The following is a 17,933-nucleotide window of genomic DNA, read 5'->3' as shown; positions in this document are numbered from 1 at the left end:
ATCAATGGCGGAGACACTATCTCAGATGTTATTCAAGGAAACGGTGGTTCGTGAAACCATGGCGGAGACTCGATCGCAAGCTGTGGTGATGGAAGAAACGATTGGATCGAGGATTCAGGCGTTAGAAGATTTGGTGAAGGAACAAAATCAGAAGTTTTATGGAACTCTTTCAGAGATGATCGAAGCAATTCGATCAAACAGATTTAAGAGAGTTTTAGATGATCCAATTTCTGAGTTAAAGCAGCTAAAAGAGAAGATTTATATTGTTGAGTATCACAAAAAGGTTGAGCTGTTTAGCACAAGAGTGAATCTGAGAGAAGATGAATTGGTTAGAGTCTATTTGGATGGTCTACAAATAGATACTCAAGTGAATGTTCAAATGTTTCAGCCTCAAACGATTCAGCAATGTTTCTCAATTGGAAGATTATATGAGTATGCACATCCTAGAAGCAACATTGATAACGTTGGGATCCTTCCACTTAAGAGAGATAGTGAACTGAAAGCTGAGGAGGATAACAAAGAAGAAGGAATTGAGGTTGAGATTGAATTGATTGTCTTAGAAGACAAATTAGTACATGGAGCAATCATGGAGGAAGCATTAACTCCACAATTTCAGGTACCGATTTCTAACTTGGAATCTAGCCTTCGATTTTACAATGCATCACCAGTTGTTTGTGAGGATTCCCACTCTGTTATTGTTGGCTGTGATGACTTGTTTGATCATCAAAAAACTATATTGCAAGCTTCAAACACCACCAAATTGCTTCAGAAATCAAAAGTGTCACTAACAATCAAGTTGCACACCAACTATTCGAGAAAATGCCTCTCAGAGAACAAAGTAAGAAGAGGCATATTAAGTGTTCCAAGTGTTGGAGATTCAAATTCAAACAAAGGAAACAAAGAGAGGCAAGCCACGAATAGTACACAAACTGATTTACAGAGGAGGTGTCATGTACAAATATTTTGGTTCAAGGGCCAAAGTTGCATTGATGAAGAAGAAGAACAAGTTCTCTAAAACTTGGTCTACGCTTAAAGATGGTTGTTTTAAGGAAGATAATCAAGTGTATCATAAATCACTTCCAATATTGTTACTTATCAGATTCAAGTTCTGGGAATTCAAGTTCATAAACATGAATTTGCAGAAAATATGGGAGAGCATTGGCTTGGGATAATAGAGAGTGATGCAGGTCATGGACAACAAGCTGTGTATAAGCTGATTGTAATGGTGAACGAGCGGTTGTTGCAAACCAGTTTGGTTATTCAACAAGTGATGAGAAACAAAAAAATCAAGTCTTCTAATGGTGAACGAAAGGTTGTTGCAAACCAGTTTGATTATTCAACAAGTGATGAGAAACAAAAAGATCAAGTCTTCCAAGCGATGGTGGTTCAAGTACAAATCTGTGAAAGAGGGTATGAGGAGATTACACATTGAGTTGAGTTATATGTGCAAGTTAGAATCTGAAGAGTGGTTTAACAGTTGGAACCGCAGAGATTGGCTTAAGTACAAAACCATGCCACTTCAAAAATTGGAATGTTCCAAATCTAGTGACTTGAGAACTTCTAAAGGGTCTGTTCTCCTCTTATACTCTGCACATGTGGACATAAAAATCAACTTTTATGTGTGGCATTGTTGGAGAACAAAGTTCAAGCTATGCTTGATTGGTCTCATTGATCTCCTGCAAAGAGAAGTGTTGAATCACTCACATGATCAGATCGTGTTGAAGATGATTAGAAGAACATTTCTAAGCTTGACGATAAAGATGCATGCATATATGCGCTTGTTTGGTATCTATAGTTGTGTTTCAAATTTGGGAAAGAGGAAGTTAGGCAAAGATTGGTGGTTTAAATACAAGACAGTTGCAATGGTTAAAGATCTACTCACGAATCATCAGGAAGAACAACTAGGACTTAGACAACATCGGATGATAAAGTTGTCACAAGCTTGGCGACTCAAGTCTGCTCGTTGCTACTTTTATCCAAAGCTCTCTGTTGGAGACTTCAAAAACAAGGCTTGGGATTTGGTAAAACAAAAGCTATGATTCATGTGGAAGAGGTTACATGGGAGCTACTCTATAAACTGAAAAAGAAGTTCCATGAACCTTGAGGTCAAGGTTCTCTACGGAGGGGAGATTTGTTATAGGTAAAATGGAAGAGTGGCTGACGTGGAAGAATGAAGGAAGATGATTGGTCTAGACGTGAATGATGTGTTGTCAGCTGACGTGGAGATAGAGAGTTGGAGCTATATGGAGAATTATCGATCATTTGCAGAAATTAACCATAAAAATTGTAAACGTTTGTTATCTTTTTCTTTGAATCTCTTGTTGTTGCTAGGTTTCTCTCATCTTGAGAGCTAGCGTTTGAACGTTTAGGTGTTTTATGAACATCGGAATGATTCTTTGGGTTACAGATTGTTAATCGGAGTTGTTTTGAAGTGAATCGTGAAGTTTACTATAACAAAACAGGTTCACTAGTTACGAAAGCAGTAAAAGATCCAATGAAATTTTGATAGGCGGTGAAATCGGTGTTACATCGATATCTTCTATCAAAGCGGATCCACAAAAAAGACTACTCTAAACCGTAGAGAACTTTAGCCACCGAACCACAACGATGAACGAATCCACCACACCTTGTCATTTTGAGGCACCTGATCTTAGGGTTGGACTCTGAAGCGCGTGATAACGAGACGTGACATAGGCGCGTGAGAACCAGGCTTGAAACAATCTGTGAGTGAAGGAAAGACAAAAGTACCCTTGTGAGTAAGAGAGAGAGCACAACCACCAACCCTCCTCATCGCCTCTATCTCCTCTGCTACCTTAAGCTGAGAGAGTCACAGTCTCGTCTCTATCTCTCCTCTTTGCCTTTTTTTCCACTCACTACACGCCAAACCCGACGACATGGCAGCTACCTCTCTCACTGCCCCTCCTTCTTTCTCCGGTCTCCGCCGCATTTCTCCCAAGCTCGACGCCGCCGTCTCCTCCCACCAATCCTTCTTCCACCGCGTCAGTTCCTCTACCCGTCTCGTTTCTTCCTCTTCTTCTTCTCATCGCTCTCCCAGAGGCGTTGTTGCCATGGCTGGATCCGGAAAGGTTCCAACTTTAACCCTATTGAAATGCTAGATTCTCATTGTTTAGGATTGAGTATTTGAGTGATAAAGGTTATTCCTTTTGGTTGCATGATTGGTATCCAGATTCTCTAAATTGATTCTCTTCATTTGATTCAATGCAACTTTGGTTTGATACACCAAAAATGTATTGAAAGCTAGATTCAGAGTTTATTATATGATTGAAGAAGAAAGCTGTTCCTTTTAGAAGAAAAAGAATCTCAATTCTCTTCATTGGATTCCATGCTTACCTTTGGTTTTGTTTGTTACTCCACAATTTTATTGAATGCTAGATTCAAGATTTGGAGTGTCTTCCATATTTTAACTTGTCTAAACACTTGCTTACTCTGTCTCTTGTGCTGCAGTTTTTCGTTGGAGGAAACTGGAAGTGTGTAAGTACAATGCGCAAAGTCTTTCCTTTTCTTCTGTATCTTGTCTTTCCTGAAACTAATGTCTATTGTGGCGTGTGTTTTAGAACGGGACTAAGGACTCCATCGCCAAGCTTGTCTCTGATCTCAACAGTGCAACCTTGGAAGCAGATGTAGGTGAGTTTCTGCTACTTTTCCAATGATCCAAGCTCTATATTTCGGACATTGAAAATGGACCTTGGCAAGTATTTTCTGCTCAATTCCATCCATTTTAGTTTGCCTAATTGAAGTTTTAAGGACCTCATGTTGACCATTTGTTCTAAATGATCGTTTTTGTGTAGATGTTGTTGTGTCACCTCCATTTGTCTACATCGACCAGGTCAAATCCTCGTTGACAGACCGTATTGACATATCAGGTCAGAACTCTTGGGTTGGAAAAGGTGGAGCCTTCACTGGTGAAATTAGGTTACGATTCCTCTTATTCACTTATACTATATCTCTTTTACTGTATATGATTGAAAAATTCGGCTAAAATGTTAAAGCTTTGCAACTAATCCCACCTTAGGACTTTACGGTATATATATATAAACATTGTCTGAATTACAATGTCACCCGTTTCACCATACAGCGTGGAACAGCTTAAAGATCTTGGCTGCAAGTGGGTCATTCTTGGGCATTCCGAACGGAGACATGTCATCGGAGAAAAAGATGAGGTCAGTAAAATAGAGTACTTTATAAGAACTAGTGAGTCATTAAGAAAGGATTGTGAAGACATGTTTGCTCTGTTCTCAACACAACCATAGTTTATCGGGAAGAAAGCAGCTTATGCATTGAGTGAGGGTCTCGGAGTGATAGCTTGTATTGGGGAAAAGCTAGAAGAGAGGGAAGCAGGAAGGACATTTGATGTTTGCTTCGCACAACTGAAGGCGTTTGGTGGTAACAACACTCTTGTATTTTCTTTTATTACCCTCTTCTGTTCCAAATCATGTCTGAATTCAATTATTAGCAGTAAGTTATTTGTATTTTCAGATGCTGTACCTAGCTGGGACAATATAGTTGTTGCATACGAGCCTGTATGGGCAATTGGAACTGGTAAAGTTGCATCTCCTCAGCAAGCACAAGAAGTCCATGTAGCTGTCCGCGGTTGGCTAAAAAAGAATGTCTCTGAGGAAGTCGCTTCCAAAACGAGGATCATATATGGAGGTGCGTTAGATTAGTTATCCACCGCAAAATGAAACTCTATGCTGATTATTTCCTACTCAATTGCCAGGGTCTGTCAATGGAGGCAACAGTGCAGAGCTTGCCAAAGAAGAAGACATTGATGGATTTCTTGTTGGCGGTGCCTCCTTGAAGGTAAAGTAAAGTTTAGACCTTTATGGATATGTTGTTGATGAATAGAAGTAAAGCTCACACCCACCTTTGCTGTGACTCTAGGGTCCTGAGTTTGCAACCATTGTGAACTCAGTCACGTCGAAGAAAGTTGCTGCTTGATTGAGAACTATCAGTAACGGAAATCGCTAGTCTCCATGGAACAGATGAGATCAGAAATAAAAGGGAGGTTAGCGACCTTGTTGTTGTTGTTGTGTTCTTACTTCTTCTTCGTGAACTAATAATGGAAAACAGAAAAAAATGATTCATGAGCTCTGGTTTGACAGGGAGAGATAAAAGGGTCTTTGATTAAAGATCTTTGTAACTAAGCTGTGATTCTCTTTTCACTTTGAGTAAGCTTAACTCAAGAGTTTCTTCTATATAGTACTAAATCAAGATTTAACCATGAAAAATTCATCTTCTCAAACATTCCACTCCAAACCTTGAGCCATAATGCATTCATCGCTCAGATAAGTCACAACTTTATTGTGAATCAGAACTCAGTGTAAATCGCAACACAGTCTCTCCTCCAACCGGATTGCTCCTTCCCTCAAGAACATATCCCAAAGAGTGGTTCTCTTGTACTTGGCTCCTTGAACATGCGCTTCAACTCAACTATTTGGAGTGTTTAGATGAATGTACTGCTTAAGAAGGTACTGATGTGTCATCCATGGACATGCCTTCATCTTTCATAGAGAAGATTAACAACACAAAACGGAAGATCTAAACCATTTATAAGTTAAGTGGTTTCATGAGGAGAATATTTATGACAAGAAGTAAAGATTGTCTAAAGAGTACAATGCTGGAACCAAAAAAAAAAGTGACGTTTAAAACCCTAAATTTCCTCAAGACTGAACTTAAACTTGGAAACTCTTTCAAAACGCCGAAGCTGAGTCTATAACAACTGGAAGGAGCAAAACATCTCTTTTAGTTCTTCTTGTTCTTCGATTTCCCAGACAATGTCTTGGCTAAAGTAGTCCCCTGAAGATATAATAACACACGGGTCAATCAAATTATTCAATCACAATGAAGAGGAAGAAGAGTAAAAAGAGAGAAGCGAACCTCGAGCCATTCATCGAGTGATGCATCGGTAGACCTGGTTCCTACTTCCACCTTGGAAACCTTTTTGGTTTTCTGGTAAAAGAGGAGCTTATCAAATGAATGTTTAACTGCACAAATGATGAACCGGAAAAAGAGATCCAATGGTTTACCTTGGTGAGACGCTGAACTTGGCTGTATGCCCATAGACCGAGGAGGAGGAGGAGACCGATTCCTAGTGTTATAAGGAAAACAGATTCGCCGCTGAGAAGACCTCCAGATTCAACTACCTCTATGGTTCCATTGTAGAAGACACTCTGGTATGGCTTTCCTTCCACGTCATAGATGATATAACCCACCAGATCAAATGCTCCAGGCTGTGCAACACCAAGCAAGATCAGATCTTTCGGGAGTTTTCTCAACTACAATTGTATTTTCAGAATGAAACAGAATGATATCTTGTCTATTGTGGGATATGCGTACCTGCAGGTACTGGCTGACTGCAAAGATGTACGGGAATGTTGCTTGAAGAGACGTTGGGATGGATGCATTGTTGAATCTCTGCAATATAGAAAGACAGCATGAGAAAATCATAACAAATATTTAGAAAAATGGTATCCTTGTCAAATGCTTACCAACATGGTTAGATTCTGAACCAACAACTTATGATCATAAGGAAGATGAACGCTGGCCCTAATTCCCATCACACCTACGCTAGTTTTCCCTGTTATGCCATAGCCAATTTGGAGATATTTAGATTTATCAACAAAACAGAAAACTCAACCCAAAGAGAGCTAAAACTAAAAGAGGTGTTTAGCTACCCTCATTTTTAAGACCAACAAGGAGCTCAGTCTCTTCTCCAGCTGGAACCACTGCAGGAAACAAAGAGCATTAAGAACAAAATCTTTAAGCTCACAACAAACAAGGGATAGATAAATACACGACGAAGGAGCAAAGACATACATTTGGCACTGTTTTTGGGGAAAACACAAACAGTCTCAACTCCTGGAAATGAGGACAAGTTCATATCCAAATCGTGGTCATCTTCCTCAACCGCATCATCACTGTTTTCTCCAACAACATCATCAACAAGACTGGAGTGATCCTCGGCATCCGATTGACATCTAGCAACTGATCAAAGAAACCAAAACAAAAAAAAAAAAACCCATCAGGTTAAAACCATAACGTCTTCTTCTGAAAAGGTTACAATGTGCAAATTATCCTCTATCAGCGAGTGCAGATTCCAGAAAGTAGGCAAAATAAAGACATGCACGAAGACACTATTGATTGAAGAATCTATTACTTGGGAATTCGATCTACATTTGAAAGTTTGTCTCTTTGAAACCACATTGCTCTACGATAATACACAAAACACAGTATTGTATAACGAGCTCAATTTCACTCGGATCGATGAATAAAGAGCGTAACGTTCTCCGGAAACAGGACCAGATCCTTTGAGAAACCAGATCGGAAACAGAGATCAAATGTGAAATTCAATTCGAAACAAAACGGATCTAGATCTACAAAATCCATGGAAAACAATAAGAGAAGAGAGAGCGACCTTGAAGCAGAGGAGATGCAAGGAGAAGGAGAGCGAGGAACAAAACCCTAAGATTCATCATCGCTTGCTTCTATCAAATACTAATGGTCAACGAATTTGCGAATGAATGAGAGAACAGTGTCTCTCTCTCTCGATGCTATTTATGCTTTTGCTCTTTCTCTAAATAAAATTTATTTCTGCAAAAAAAAAACACGAATGCAACACAACCATAGAAACTCGAAAACGACAGCGTTTTGTCTGGTCTCTCAATTTATTTCATGTGATTTTGTTACCTTATCAGGATTCACAAATTAGTTTCTACAACATTCTTAATTTGTATGTTCTCATTATATAATCAGAAGATCTCACACCAAATTTTCATATGACATGAAAAATCACAAAATTTCTATGATTTTAAGAAAAAGAAAAGAAAAAAAAACGAGTGTACTACTAAATGGTACATGATTAAGGGAAGAAGAATAAATATTAAAAAATGAATGCCATGAACATTCCACTACTATTACACCAAATCTGATCAATCATGTCAACAAAGCGATCCATCAAAAGCATCTTCTGCTCCAATATCAATCTCCATGGACAGTGTACCGTTCCCATTTCTTTGTCGGGTCGTATATCTGTACAGATATAATGCAAAAAGATTAGATTCAAAGTCTAGCTGAGAATGAAAAGTGCAGAGAAAAAGGCGATTTGGGAGTTACCTCCCATCTGGAAGCAGGGAATATATGCTTGTTCTTCTCGTACCAATGCCTCTCCACTACTTTACCCGCATGCGACTTCAATAACACCACATTTTACAAAGAAGCTTTAGAAACAACTTCTCATCGTCAAGACCTACTCTCTTTTCTCATGTAACTGGGTCAGGGAAACATACCTCGTCTTTCTCTATCGTTGCATCTGCTATTGTTCTCACGTCTTCATGCACATCAAAGTGAAACAGCTGTTAACAAGAACAGTGTAGGAGGAATGAGTCTCAGTTACGATTTCTATATTAACTGAATTCCAAAAAATGTCGACAAGGCATACCGGCCCACTCTTCCCCCTAGCTTTGTTAATGATCAGCTCATAGAAACTGTGTTGCTACATTTGCAAAAAAAAAATATCCCATGTTATCGTTAAGTTCCATATTGTGAAGGGAGGATATCTTGGTAAGTTTAGAGGGTTCTCACATGTGGGATAATAAGATCTTCCTTCACATATAACAAATTCTCAACTGATGCCGTCCGAATCTCCCGGAAGTCAGGGGCAAGCTGCTGCTGAACAGCCCGTAGAAAATTCCCAATTGGGTCACCCTTGCGGACCTGTAAAATGGGTATATCATCAAGGTAAGTGAATGATCAGACGTAAGGCTCGAGCAGTATGACAAAGATGTAGTTTGTGCTTGCCTGGATAACTCGTCTATGGCCAGTCCCATCCCAGTAACTGTAAGTAATCTCAAGAGGCTCGTCTGAAAAAAAAAAATATATCGTTAGACAATCTTCCTTAATTGAAGTGTTACAACTGAAAATTTAGAAGTAACAGGAAAATGGACAACTTTTAATCTGCTCTTGTTCACGAAGCCACTGCTTTTTAAGCCTTTCACGTTCAGCTTGTTCTTCAGCCTCCCGCTCACTGAAACAGCAACCTCAAAACACCACAGCTAAAGTTGAGACTTACTGCAAAAGCATACAGGGAAGATAAAGGTAAACAAGAGAGCTAGGGATCACCTGTCAGGCAGGAAATTAGTTTCCACTGAGGGGTCCTTGCCAAGTTTTCCGCAGCGTAAGTTCACTGTCCCAGAACTCTCTGCATATATAGAGTACATGGTAGAAGTTACAAAGAGGACAACATTAGATGAGATATGAAATTCCTATGCCAGTAAGCTATGTGCATTTCAAACGCTGCAACAACTAAGAAAGACTCCAATCTACAATGGTCGAATTAATGTCTCCAATACATGATGAGATTCATTATTTCTGCAAAAGATAGAGAGCTCATACTTTTTCAACTTCCACACAAAAAAAAAAAGTCTTCATTATTTCTGCAAAAGATAGAGATTATATTTTTCAACATCTACTCAAAAAGGAAACAAGTTATAGTGGTTTAATTGAATGAAAGCATGCATCACACCTATTCCTAACTATACCACAATTCACCATTGATGTAACAACAGCATATTTAGGAATCAGGGTAAAACTTAAGATATCTAACAAGTATGGTCTGAGATAAACTAAGTGTGATGTACGAGACTGATAAATCAATCCACTTACTGTTTTCTCCATCATCTTCATCACTGCCATTCTCAAAATCTTCAGCAAAAGATAGGCGGGAAGATCCCTTAATCTTTCTCTTCTTGTTACGCTTCTCTAGCTGCAACTCCTCTTCCCTGTAGTTTAGAAACAAAGTCAATAAAGCTTAATCCAAAAAATAACATCAATCAATAACTATAAAGAATGAACTTAAAGACAAAACGCACTCTTGCTGTAGCTTCTGCAGTTTCTCCTTCTCTTCTTCCTCGAACTTATTACGAATATTAACCCTCTACATATATCACAGACAAAATTAAACACCCACAATCTAGATGACTGTAAGAAATTGAAGGATAAAGTGGCCATGACTCCAATTACCTTCTCCACATACTCCTCTCTTGTAACTAAACCCACTGTTTCCTTCTTGAAAGCAGTGTCAAGAATCTAACCAAATAAAAAAAAAAACAACCAAATAAATTAGTCACAGCCCAAATTTGTGATTCGTCAACACTTGAGAAACCAAAACTCAAGCAATGATGATCTAATCTTGTTCTCTGATACTTGTAGTAAAGAACTAATCGTTGTAATCATACTAAACCCTAAATATTGCGGAACAAGTTCTAAATCTAGTTCCTACAACAATCCACCATCAGAGGTATCTGTATATATGATTGGGTCGAACCTCGCAAGAGCTGGTGCCGAATTGGAGAAGACCAGATTGGTCTTTGCCGGAAGCAGACTTGCTCTTGAGGTCTTGGATTTTTTTGCGCTCGGCCTCTCTTTGCTTCTGAAGCCGCCGTATCCTCACCGCATCTTGAGCCGTACCAACGTAGCCGTCACCCATACCCGACATATTTTCTTTCTCCGGCTTCCTTTGGCTCAAAATCGGAATCGGAATTTCACAAGATTCTTCCGACCGCCATTGTTGACTGTTGAGAGAGATAGAGAGCTCTTTTATGCAAGCAAAGCAATATACGCTGTGTTTCGTTTTGGGCTTTTTATGTTTTCTTATGGGCCTTTAAATAATATTATTGGCCCAGATATTGGGCTTATCTCAAACACAATCTACTTTTAGGTTGATTTTACCCAATCAATTGATTATTTCTATTGAACAATCTTTTCACCACCAAATTGTACAAAAGTTTGACTAATGGTGTCACAATCTCCTTATTAATGTCACTACTAAGCATTATTAATGCAAACTTGTAAAAATAACCTATTTATTAGAGATATCTAATGAATGATTGTTGTCCCCTAAAAAGTAATGAACAATACATGGAACTCATGATAACATATAGGACGATTAGACACACCATCTACAAAATCATGCTATTTATTAAATGTTTTTGTTTATTCATATTTTTTGTTTAAATTATTTAATCATATATAGATCTTATTACTTAGTTTTATAAATGCGATCAGTGCATATGAACAGTCGAAAGAATCTGTTCCTTAATTCTAAGTAACTCTACATAAACTATAGTCGCTCGTTTTGTTGAAGCTAAGGATCGTCGGGAAACATTTACAAAATATATATAAGGTTTGGTTACATATATTTTAGTTATATACTAGTTAGAAACAAACCGGATCGATATGATACGATTCTCGGATTTGATCACACAATATAGAAGCTGATGATCATTTAGATTTAGAATGGTTACAACATAACGTAAATAGTGTCAAATATATATAATTCATATTTGTGTATATTCGATATATAAAGTAGTAGTTGAGAGAAGAATAACAGAGTGTACATGTTTGAGCTGGCCTTTTTCTGTTAACAGGAATTGTGGCTGAGGAGGGGCCTTGCCAGCTTCAAAAGACAATAACAATTGTAATGTCATAAATTAGTTAGTTCTATATTCTATCTTCTAACCAATAACCATATATTATTAATTTATCACAAATTTCCTCTCTAACCAATTGAACAACATATGTAAGCTTTTAAAACTATATATGTTTTTTTTGTGGCATAAATGTTGTTACCTTTGTTACTTAGATCATGCGCCTTGCATGCATGCCAACGCCGTACTTTTAGCCATAGTGGTAAAAAACATGACTTTGTTAATTCAAGCATTTGAGATGTGGACGTATTACCAACTACGTTATTCTTATTTTCTATTACTATATATAGAACTTGTGATAAGGTAAACTTTATAATTTTGTGTCCTATATTAATGTTGTCGAATTTGATCACCGACTTTTTCGAAACATACCCACATCCCACAGTAGAGTTAACCATCACAGATTCACAGAATGTACGTGACTACTATAAAACTCAAAACTAATATAGATAATCAACAAATTATGGACCTAGCCAGTAGCTAGTGACTTGTATAAAACTCAAACTTAAGAGTTGCTTATTTAACCCAAAAAAAATGTACGTGACTAAAACTCAAAACTAATATATATATATATATATATATATATATATATATATGTATATGTTTTTCTTTTTCTTTTTTTGGATAATCAACAAATTATGGACGTAGCTAGTGAGTCATGTACTTCGTAGTATCATCGGGTTAAGATTATTGCCTTCTATAACATTTATAGTGCTCAAACTTAAAATTTACTTAAAATTTGGTTTATCATAAACGATATAAAATTGTCTTTATAAGATATCCACTGATCCACATATTTAGGTGACGATGATAAACGTGAACACACCCTATCGGTTTTTGGGGGCAAATAAACTAAAGTTTATCCTCTAAATGCTCTCATGTGAGGCGAATTAATTTGGGGTCGGTGGTGCGTAGACATACGATTTCATTTATTCATCTGCATATATACGTTTATATTTATGAATTTTTGTATTAACGTGTGTTTATTCCGGATCAATGTATTCCAAGTTCAACTGAAAAAAAATTTGACTCTAAAATTTAACATGTTTTAGTTACTTAAACAACACCGATGAAATTGAAATCTGAACCAAATTGGAAACATAAAATCCTGATCTAAAAAGTTCAATTTGTTTTTAAGATAAAAAATGTTTGAAACTCGAATTCAAACTAAAAACGAGATCATATTATCGTATTAAATTTATCCATATTAAATTCAGTTTATTTAGGTTCTCATTTTCGTGGCTATGGTACCACCAAGTATTTGAATAGTAACTTTTATAAACAAACACACTAAATTAATAAATGCCATGAATTAATAAAATAATATCCCTACGCGACCTATATATACACAATCGGCGATCTCAGTAGAAGAATCATATCTTCTTTCTCCTCTAATAGTTACATATAACAAGAGAATCTGATGAGGATATTACCAAAAAGCGGCGGAGGTGCTTTTGGCCTCCTCTTTGTGTTTGCTCTCTGCTCGGTGGCTCATTCCCTTAGCCGTGACGTCAAGGTCGTTGGGGATATCGAGGTCGTTGGCTACTCAGACATCAGCAAAATCAAGATCCCCAATGCATTCTCAGGTCTAGTATTATAAGGCATATTGCAATATATGCTTTATAATCTTATCCTCGGTCAAGTCCATATATATATGCATGTTGTTATACTAATGTTCCGGTCGATAAATGTCCCTTCTAGGTCCATTTATAATTTGATTGCATTATGCATGGACTATAAAAACAATCTTCTTCTTATAACTTTAATATAATTTCTTTTTGTTTAATTGCGACTTTTATTTGAAAATAGGACTCCGAGTAACGATAGAATGCAAGGCGGCCGATTCAAAAGGCCATTTTGTTACAAGAGGAAGCGGAGAAGTTGACGAAACAGGAAAGTTTCATCTCAATATTCCTCATGATATTGTCGGTGACGACGGAACTCTGAAAGAAGCCTGCTATGCTCAACTTCAAAGTGCCTCCGGCAACCCTTGTCCGGCCCACGACGGCCTCGAGGCCTCAAAGATCGTGTTTCTATCGAAATCCGGCGAAAACCAAGTTTTGGGTCTCAAACAAAGTCTTAAATTCTCACCGGAAGTTTGCATCTCAAAGTTCTTTTGGCATATGCCTAAGTTCCCTTTACCTCCTCCACTTAATCTCCCGCCATTAACGTTTCCTAAGATCAAGAAACCTTGTCCCCCAATTTACAAACCACCGGTGGTGATCCCCAAGAAGCCGTGTCCACCAAAGATTGCACATAAGCCCATCTACAAGCCTCCAGTGCCTATCTACAAGCCGCCGGTGCCTATCTACAAGCCACCAGTGGTGATCCCCAAGAAACCATGTCCACCAAAGATACACAAGCCCATCTACAAGCCACATGTGCCTATCTACAAGCCCATCTACAAGCCTCCAGTGGTGATCCCAAAGAAGCCATGTCCACCACTTCACAAGCCGATCTACAAGCCCCCGATGCCTATCTACAAGCCGCCGGTACCTATTTACAAACCGATCATCAAGCCGCCGGTGGTGGTGATTCCAAAGAAGCCATGTCCACCACTTCCCAAGTTTCCACATTTCCCACCAAAATACATTCCACACCCTAAGTTCGGAAAATGGCCTCCTTTCCCTTCTCATCCTTGATGGAGATACATAATCATCTGTCTTTCTTAATCTAAGAAAAATGATCGAGTGATGCCACAGAAGAATATTCCTTTGTTGCTTTGTTGAATTCTATGTAGATGTTTCATCATTATGTATCGTAAATTCAAGCCAATAATATTTGTATTTTTTCGTTAAATAGATCTGTAATCTCATTTTCTGTTGATGATCTTTTTAAAAAATTAGCATGAAAAGTATCAATTCCTCTCCTTTTTTTTTTTACTCTTTTTCAAACATATCGGGACTGATTGGTAAACAAAAGCTGTACAAATTTTTTTGGTTTTAGCTGGAGCTGTAAGATTTTATCGGAATAGTGCAAAACTGTATGAAAGAGTTGTACAAGAAAGCTGTACAAAAAAGCTGAGAGTAAAACTGTTTGTAACAATTTTGATAAAGTTTTTGTGATTAGTAACTGTCAAAGCTGTATGCTTTGTATAGCTTTGTAACGCTGTTACCAATCAAACCCCGTGTTTAAAAAATCGCTAGGCGCTAGTCGGGCGGTGAGGGTGCGCCTAGCGCCTAACAAGAAAATCGGGGATTACACGGGGATTAATCGGGGATTAGTTTTAGGGCTATTTAATGTTTTAAAAACATATTAATCCATTATAATTAAGAAATTTATATAATATTGTTTTAAAAATTGTATTAAACACATGAAAACAAGATTTTAATTTCAAATTTATGATTTTTATACAAATTACGAACATAAGTAGGACGTTTTGAATTTTAGATTAAAAAAAAAAAAAAAAAAAAAAATGGGCTAGGCGCCATCTAGGCGGGCTAGGCGGCCGCCTAGGCGGTCTAGGCGGACGAAAAATCGGATCTCCGATTTTTCTCACCGATTTGGACAAAATCGCCGCGGTGCTCCTCCGATCAGCGCCTATGCGACCGATTTTTAGAACAACAATCAAACCCATCAATTCCTTTGAAATATTTTATGGGTAGGCCCGTTTCAAAGGGTAGGATAAAAAGACTACAAGCCCAAGAGGTCCAATAATAATTTAATAAGAAAAGTCCATCAAAAAAAAAAATTAACAAAAAAAAACTAGTTCAACATGTCAATTTCTTAAAATATTTTTTTGTTAAATATGTCCAAATATTTTGAACTTTTATATATTTTTCACAAATAAGAAGTCCAATCATTTCTTTAAAAATGACCTCGTGAGGCGGAGCTGTAGCCGGGATATTGTAGTTCGTGCTAGAATCAAGGTTGATTACTCAATTTCAATCCAGATATTGTTTGTGTAGAATTGGTAAAAGGACATTAGTAGTATAACGATTAGCAAACCGCCATGCATCCAGCCTGATTTGTTTTTTTTTTTTTGCAGTGGAAGTCGCCTTGCGGTTAGGAAGGTGCCATAGTGGTGCCGTGCGTGGAAGGAAGGCGGAGATCTCGAGAGAGGTCGACTTCCTTTTTCTATTGGATCGAAGGCTGGTTGATTCTGGTGCCTGGAAGTGGCCGTCGACTTGAGCTTTTGCCCGACAACTTCGTTGGGAGTTAGGACTAGATTTTATTCTTGTCAAAACAAGTATTTATCCAATCTCAATTTCTATAATCCACCCCTTTATTCCCGATTTAGGTTTTACTAATAATATATATATATATATATATATTGTTTTTGAAAAATGATTTGAGAGTAATTGGCTTCAATTAGGTTTAATATCCTAAAACAACTTTCATAACAATAGTGTTGGTTTGTGCTAGTACCTAAATTATATATATATACAATACTAATTTTCCGTTTTTATTGATAATTTCTATTTTAATTTATTGCTTTGATGCGTTATTTATCTTTTTTTTATTGTTATCATATATTCAAACTTAAAATACATAAGGTATTCATTTTTAGTGACGATTTTCGATTTTTATTTATTATTTACATTATTTCTTTATCAGTATATATTAAAAATTAAAAATGAACAATGTAACCGTTCCTTTTTATTTGTCGTTTTCAACAAAACATTTCCGTTTTTCTTGAAAGCTTCCCTTTTTACTTGTCGTTTCAACATAATATTTTTTCTTGAAAATTTCCCTTTTTATTTGTCGTTTTCGTCATAATATTTCCGTTTCGATACCATATTTCTGTTTTATCGAAAATTTTATTTTTTTACTTGTCGTTTTCGACATAAGATTTCTGTTTCGATACCAAATTTCCGTTTTTTTAATCAATGTATCATGTATGTAAAACCAAGAATACACAAATTTCCGTTTTTTAATAATATTTCCATTTTATAAAAAAAATTCATTGAAATGGAAGTAAATGAAAAAGTAAATACGGGTTGCAACATTAAAGAGTAACAACACGTGTCGATTTCGGGATGGACAATTCGAGAGCATTTACCGTGGTCAAAAACTCAACCTAACCACGGTTAAGATTTATTCAAGAAACAATGGAGATCTCGACACGTGTCTCAATCTAAAATACCCAATGATATTATCTCACAGATATTCCCTTCCTCTATAAATATCTCCTCTTCGTCCTCAACAGCTTCTCCAGAAAATCTAGGTCACACACTTTTTTTTTATTCCTCCTCCCAAAATCGAACAACAATGGCGACGCATCCCAAAGTTTTCTTCGACATGACCATCGGCGGTGCACCGGCGGGGAAGATCGTGATGGAGCTTTACACCGACAAGACACCAAAGACGGCGGAGAATTTCAGAGCTCTATGCACCGGAGAGAAAGGCGTTGGACGTAGCGGGAAGCCACTTCACTTCAAAGGATCTGCGTTTCACCGTGTGATCCCTAATTTCATGTGTCAAGGAGGAGATTTCACCAATGGAAACGGAACTGGTGGTGAATCGATCTACGGATCCAAGTTTGAGGATGAGAATTTCGAGAGGAAGCACACAGGACCTGGGATATTGTCGATGGCTAACGCTGGTGCTAACACTAATGGATCTCAGTTTTTCATCTGTACGGTGAAGACTGATTGGCTCGATGGTAAGCATGTGGTGTTTGGTCAGGTGATTGAAGGCTTGGACGTTGTTAAGGCTATTGAGAAGAGTGGATCTTCGGCTGGGAAGCCGACGAAGCCTGTTGTCATTGCTGATTGTGGTGAGATCTCTTCTTAGATTCCGGTGATGGATCTAGGGTTTGTAGAAGTTTCTTCTTAGCTATTATGGACTCTCTGTGATGTTTGCTCTGTTTCTGCTTTTGGGTATTTTCCTAATTAAGCACCATTAATAATAAGTTTTTTAAGGAATTGTGGCATTTTTTTGTGACTCTTGCCGTTTAAAGACTTTTGGCGTTTTGTCCAATAAAAACAAAATCGTAAATGGATAATTTCCAAAATTAGAAAAAAACAATAGGTAAATGAGACAAAGTAATGAGATTCAAATTGTTAATTACATTGTGCAATACTACGACTGGGCCTTTCGTAATAGGCCCAGCAAAAATTTGAGCTTGTTTGTCCTTAATGGGCCTAACGTATTAACATATACGTGTAAAGTTGTTATGGGCTTCATTCGTGATTTTGTACTCTTGACTAATTTTTGTGTACTATCAAAAATTCAAAACAATTAAATAGGTAGTGGACGAATAAGAAATGTCTTATTGTTATAAAAGTCGTGAAAAGGAGGAATGGTAAAGTCGCAAAAAAGATGCGTACATGGATTAAACGTTTCGTTGTTTATTAATTTAGGTGGAGCCTACCGTCACTATACACGCATAGTAATTTACTTTTTTTACGCCTATATAAACGAACGAATTCGTTCGATGTAAAATCACAATTCATTACTTCAATTACAAGAGAAGTAATAATCTCT

At 37.4% G+C, this 17,933-nt stretch overlaps 5 protein-coding genes and 1 long non-coding RNA gene across 7 annotated transcripts; 4 read left to right on the top strand and 2 right to left on the bottom strand.

The window, feature by feature from the left end:
* The first annotated feature begins 2,634 nt into the window (after window positions 1–2,634).
* LOC9314604 (triosephosphate isomerase, chloroplastic) lies at window positions 2,635–5,216 on the top strand. The gene is made up of 9 exons (XM_002880315.2): window positions 2,635–3,086; window positions 3,466–3,492; window positions 3,576–3,645; window positions 3,810–3,933; window positions 4,097–4,181; window positions 4,272–4,404; window positions 4,498–4,671; window positions 4,739–4,821; window positions 4,903–5,216. The coding sequence occupies exons 1-9, from the start codon at window positions 2,895–2,897 to the stop codon at window positions 4,957–4,959; spliced, it is 945 nt and encodes a 314-aa protein (XP_002880361.1). The 5' UTR covers window positions 2,635–2,894; the 3' UTR covers window positions 4,960–5,216.
* Window positions 5,217–5,537: 321 nt separating this feature from the next.
* On the bottom strand, window positions 5,538–7,609 carry LOC9314603 (translocon-associated protein subunit alpha). Its single transcript, XM_002878490.2, has 8 exons — window positions 7,436–7,609; window positions 6,838–7,005; window positions 6,696–6,746; window positions 6,510–6,598; window positions 6,358–6,435; window positions 6,048–6,251; window positions 5,899–5,970; window positions 5,538–5,817 (listed from the first exon to the last, which is right to left on the bottom strand). Exons 1-8 carry the CDS (start codon window positions 7,494–7,496, stop codon window positions 5,764–5,766), a joined length of 777 nt encoding a protein of 258 aa, XP_002878536.1. The 5' UTR covers window positions 7,497–7,609; the 3' UTR covers window positions 5,538–5,763.
* A 134-nt stretch (window positions 7,610–7,743) lies between these two features.
* Window positions 7,744–10,770, bottom strand: LOC9316428 (protein XAP5 CIRCADIAN TIMEKEEPER). The gene is made up of 12 exons (XM_021028269.1): window positions 10,343–10,770; window positions 10,039–10,104; window positions 9,888–9,952; window positions 9,682–9,797; window positions 9,139–9,217; window positions 8,967–9,043; window positions 8,818–8,879; window positions 8,602–8,733; window positions 8,459–8,512; window positions 8,307–8,372; window positions 8,134–8,208; window positions 7,744–8,049 (listed from the first exon to the last, which is right to left on the bottom strand). Exons 1-12 carry the CDS (start codon window positions 10,511–10,513, stop codon window positions 7,999–8,001), a joined length of 1,014 nt encoding a protein of 337 aa, XP_020883928.1. The 5' UTR covers window positions 10,514–10,770; the 3' UTR covers window positions 7,744–7,998.
* A 2,085-nt stretch (window positions 10,771–12,855) lies between these two features.
* LOC9316427 (proline-rich protein 2) lies at window positions 12,856–14,361 on the top strand. Of its 2 annotated transcripts, XM_021030074.1 has the most exons (3): window positions 12,856–13,090; window positions 13,314–13,986; window positions 14,020–14,361. In XM_021030074.1, exons 1-3 carry the CDS (start codon window positions 12,925–12,927, stop codon window positions 14,144–14,146), a joined length of 966 nt encoding a protein of 321 aa, XP_020885733.1. In that variant the 5' UTR covers window positions 12,856–12,924; the 3' UTR covers window positions 14,147–14,361. The 2 variants fall into 2 exon arrangements, with proteins under 2 accessions (XP_020885733.1, XP_002880360.1); XM_002880314.2 differs by having other exon boundaries at window positions 12,858–13,090; window positions 13,314–14,361.
* Window positions 14,362–15,246: 885 nt separating this feature from the next.
* Window positions 15,247–15,724, top strand: LOC110229493. The gene is made up of 2 exons (XR_002332877.1): window positions 15,247–15,417; window positions 15,499–15,724. It is a non-coding gene; the product is annotated as an uncharacterized LOC110229493 (long non-coding RNA).
* Window positions 15,725–16,388: 664 nt separating this feature from the next.
* LOC9316426 (peptidyl-prolyl cis-trans isomerase CYP19-2) lies at window positions 16,389–17,377 on the top strand. The gene has a single exon (XM_021029837.1). It carries the CDS (start codon window positions 16,716–16,718, stop codon window positions 17,238–17,240), a length of 525 nt encoding a protein of 174 aa, XP_020885496.1. The 5' UTR covers window positions 16,389–16,715; the 3' UTR covers window positions 17,241–17,377.
* Window positions 17,378–17,933: the final 556 nt, after the last annotated feature.

The sequence above is a fragment of the Arabidopsis lyrata genome (genome assembly GCF_000004255.2).
Source record: "Arabidopsis lyrata subsp. lyrata unplaced genomic scaffold ARALYscaffold_4, whole genome shotgun sequence".
Taxonomy (NCBI): domain Eukaryota; kingdom Viridiplantae; phylum Streptophyta; class Magnoliopsida; order Brassicales; family Brassicaceae; genus Arabidopsis; species Arabidopsis lyrata.
Note: the sequence above shows the minus strand (reverse complement) of the source record. Positions and strands in the feature narration are given on the sequence as shown.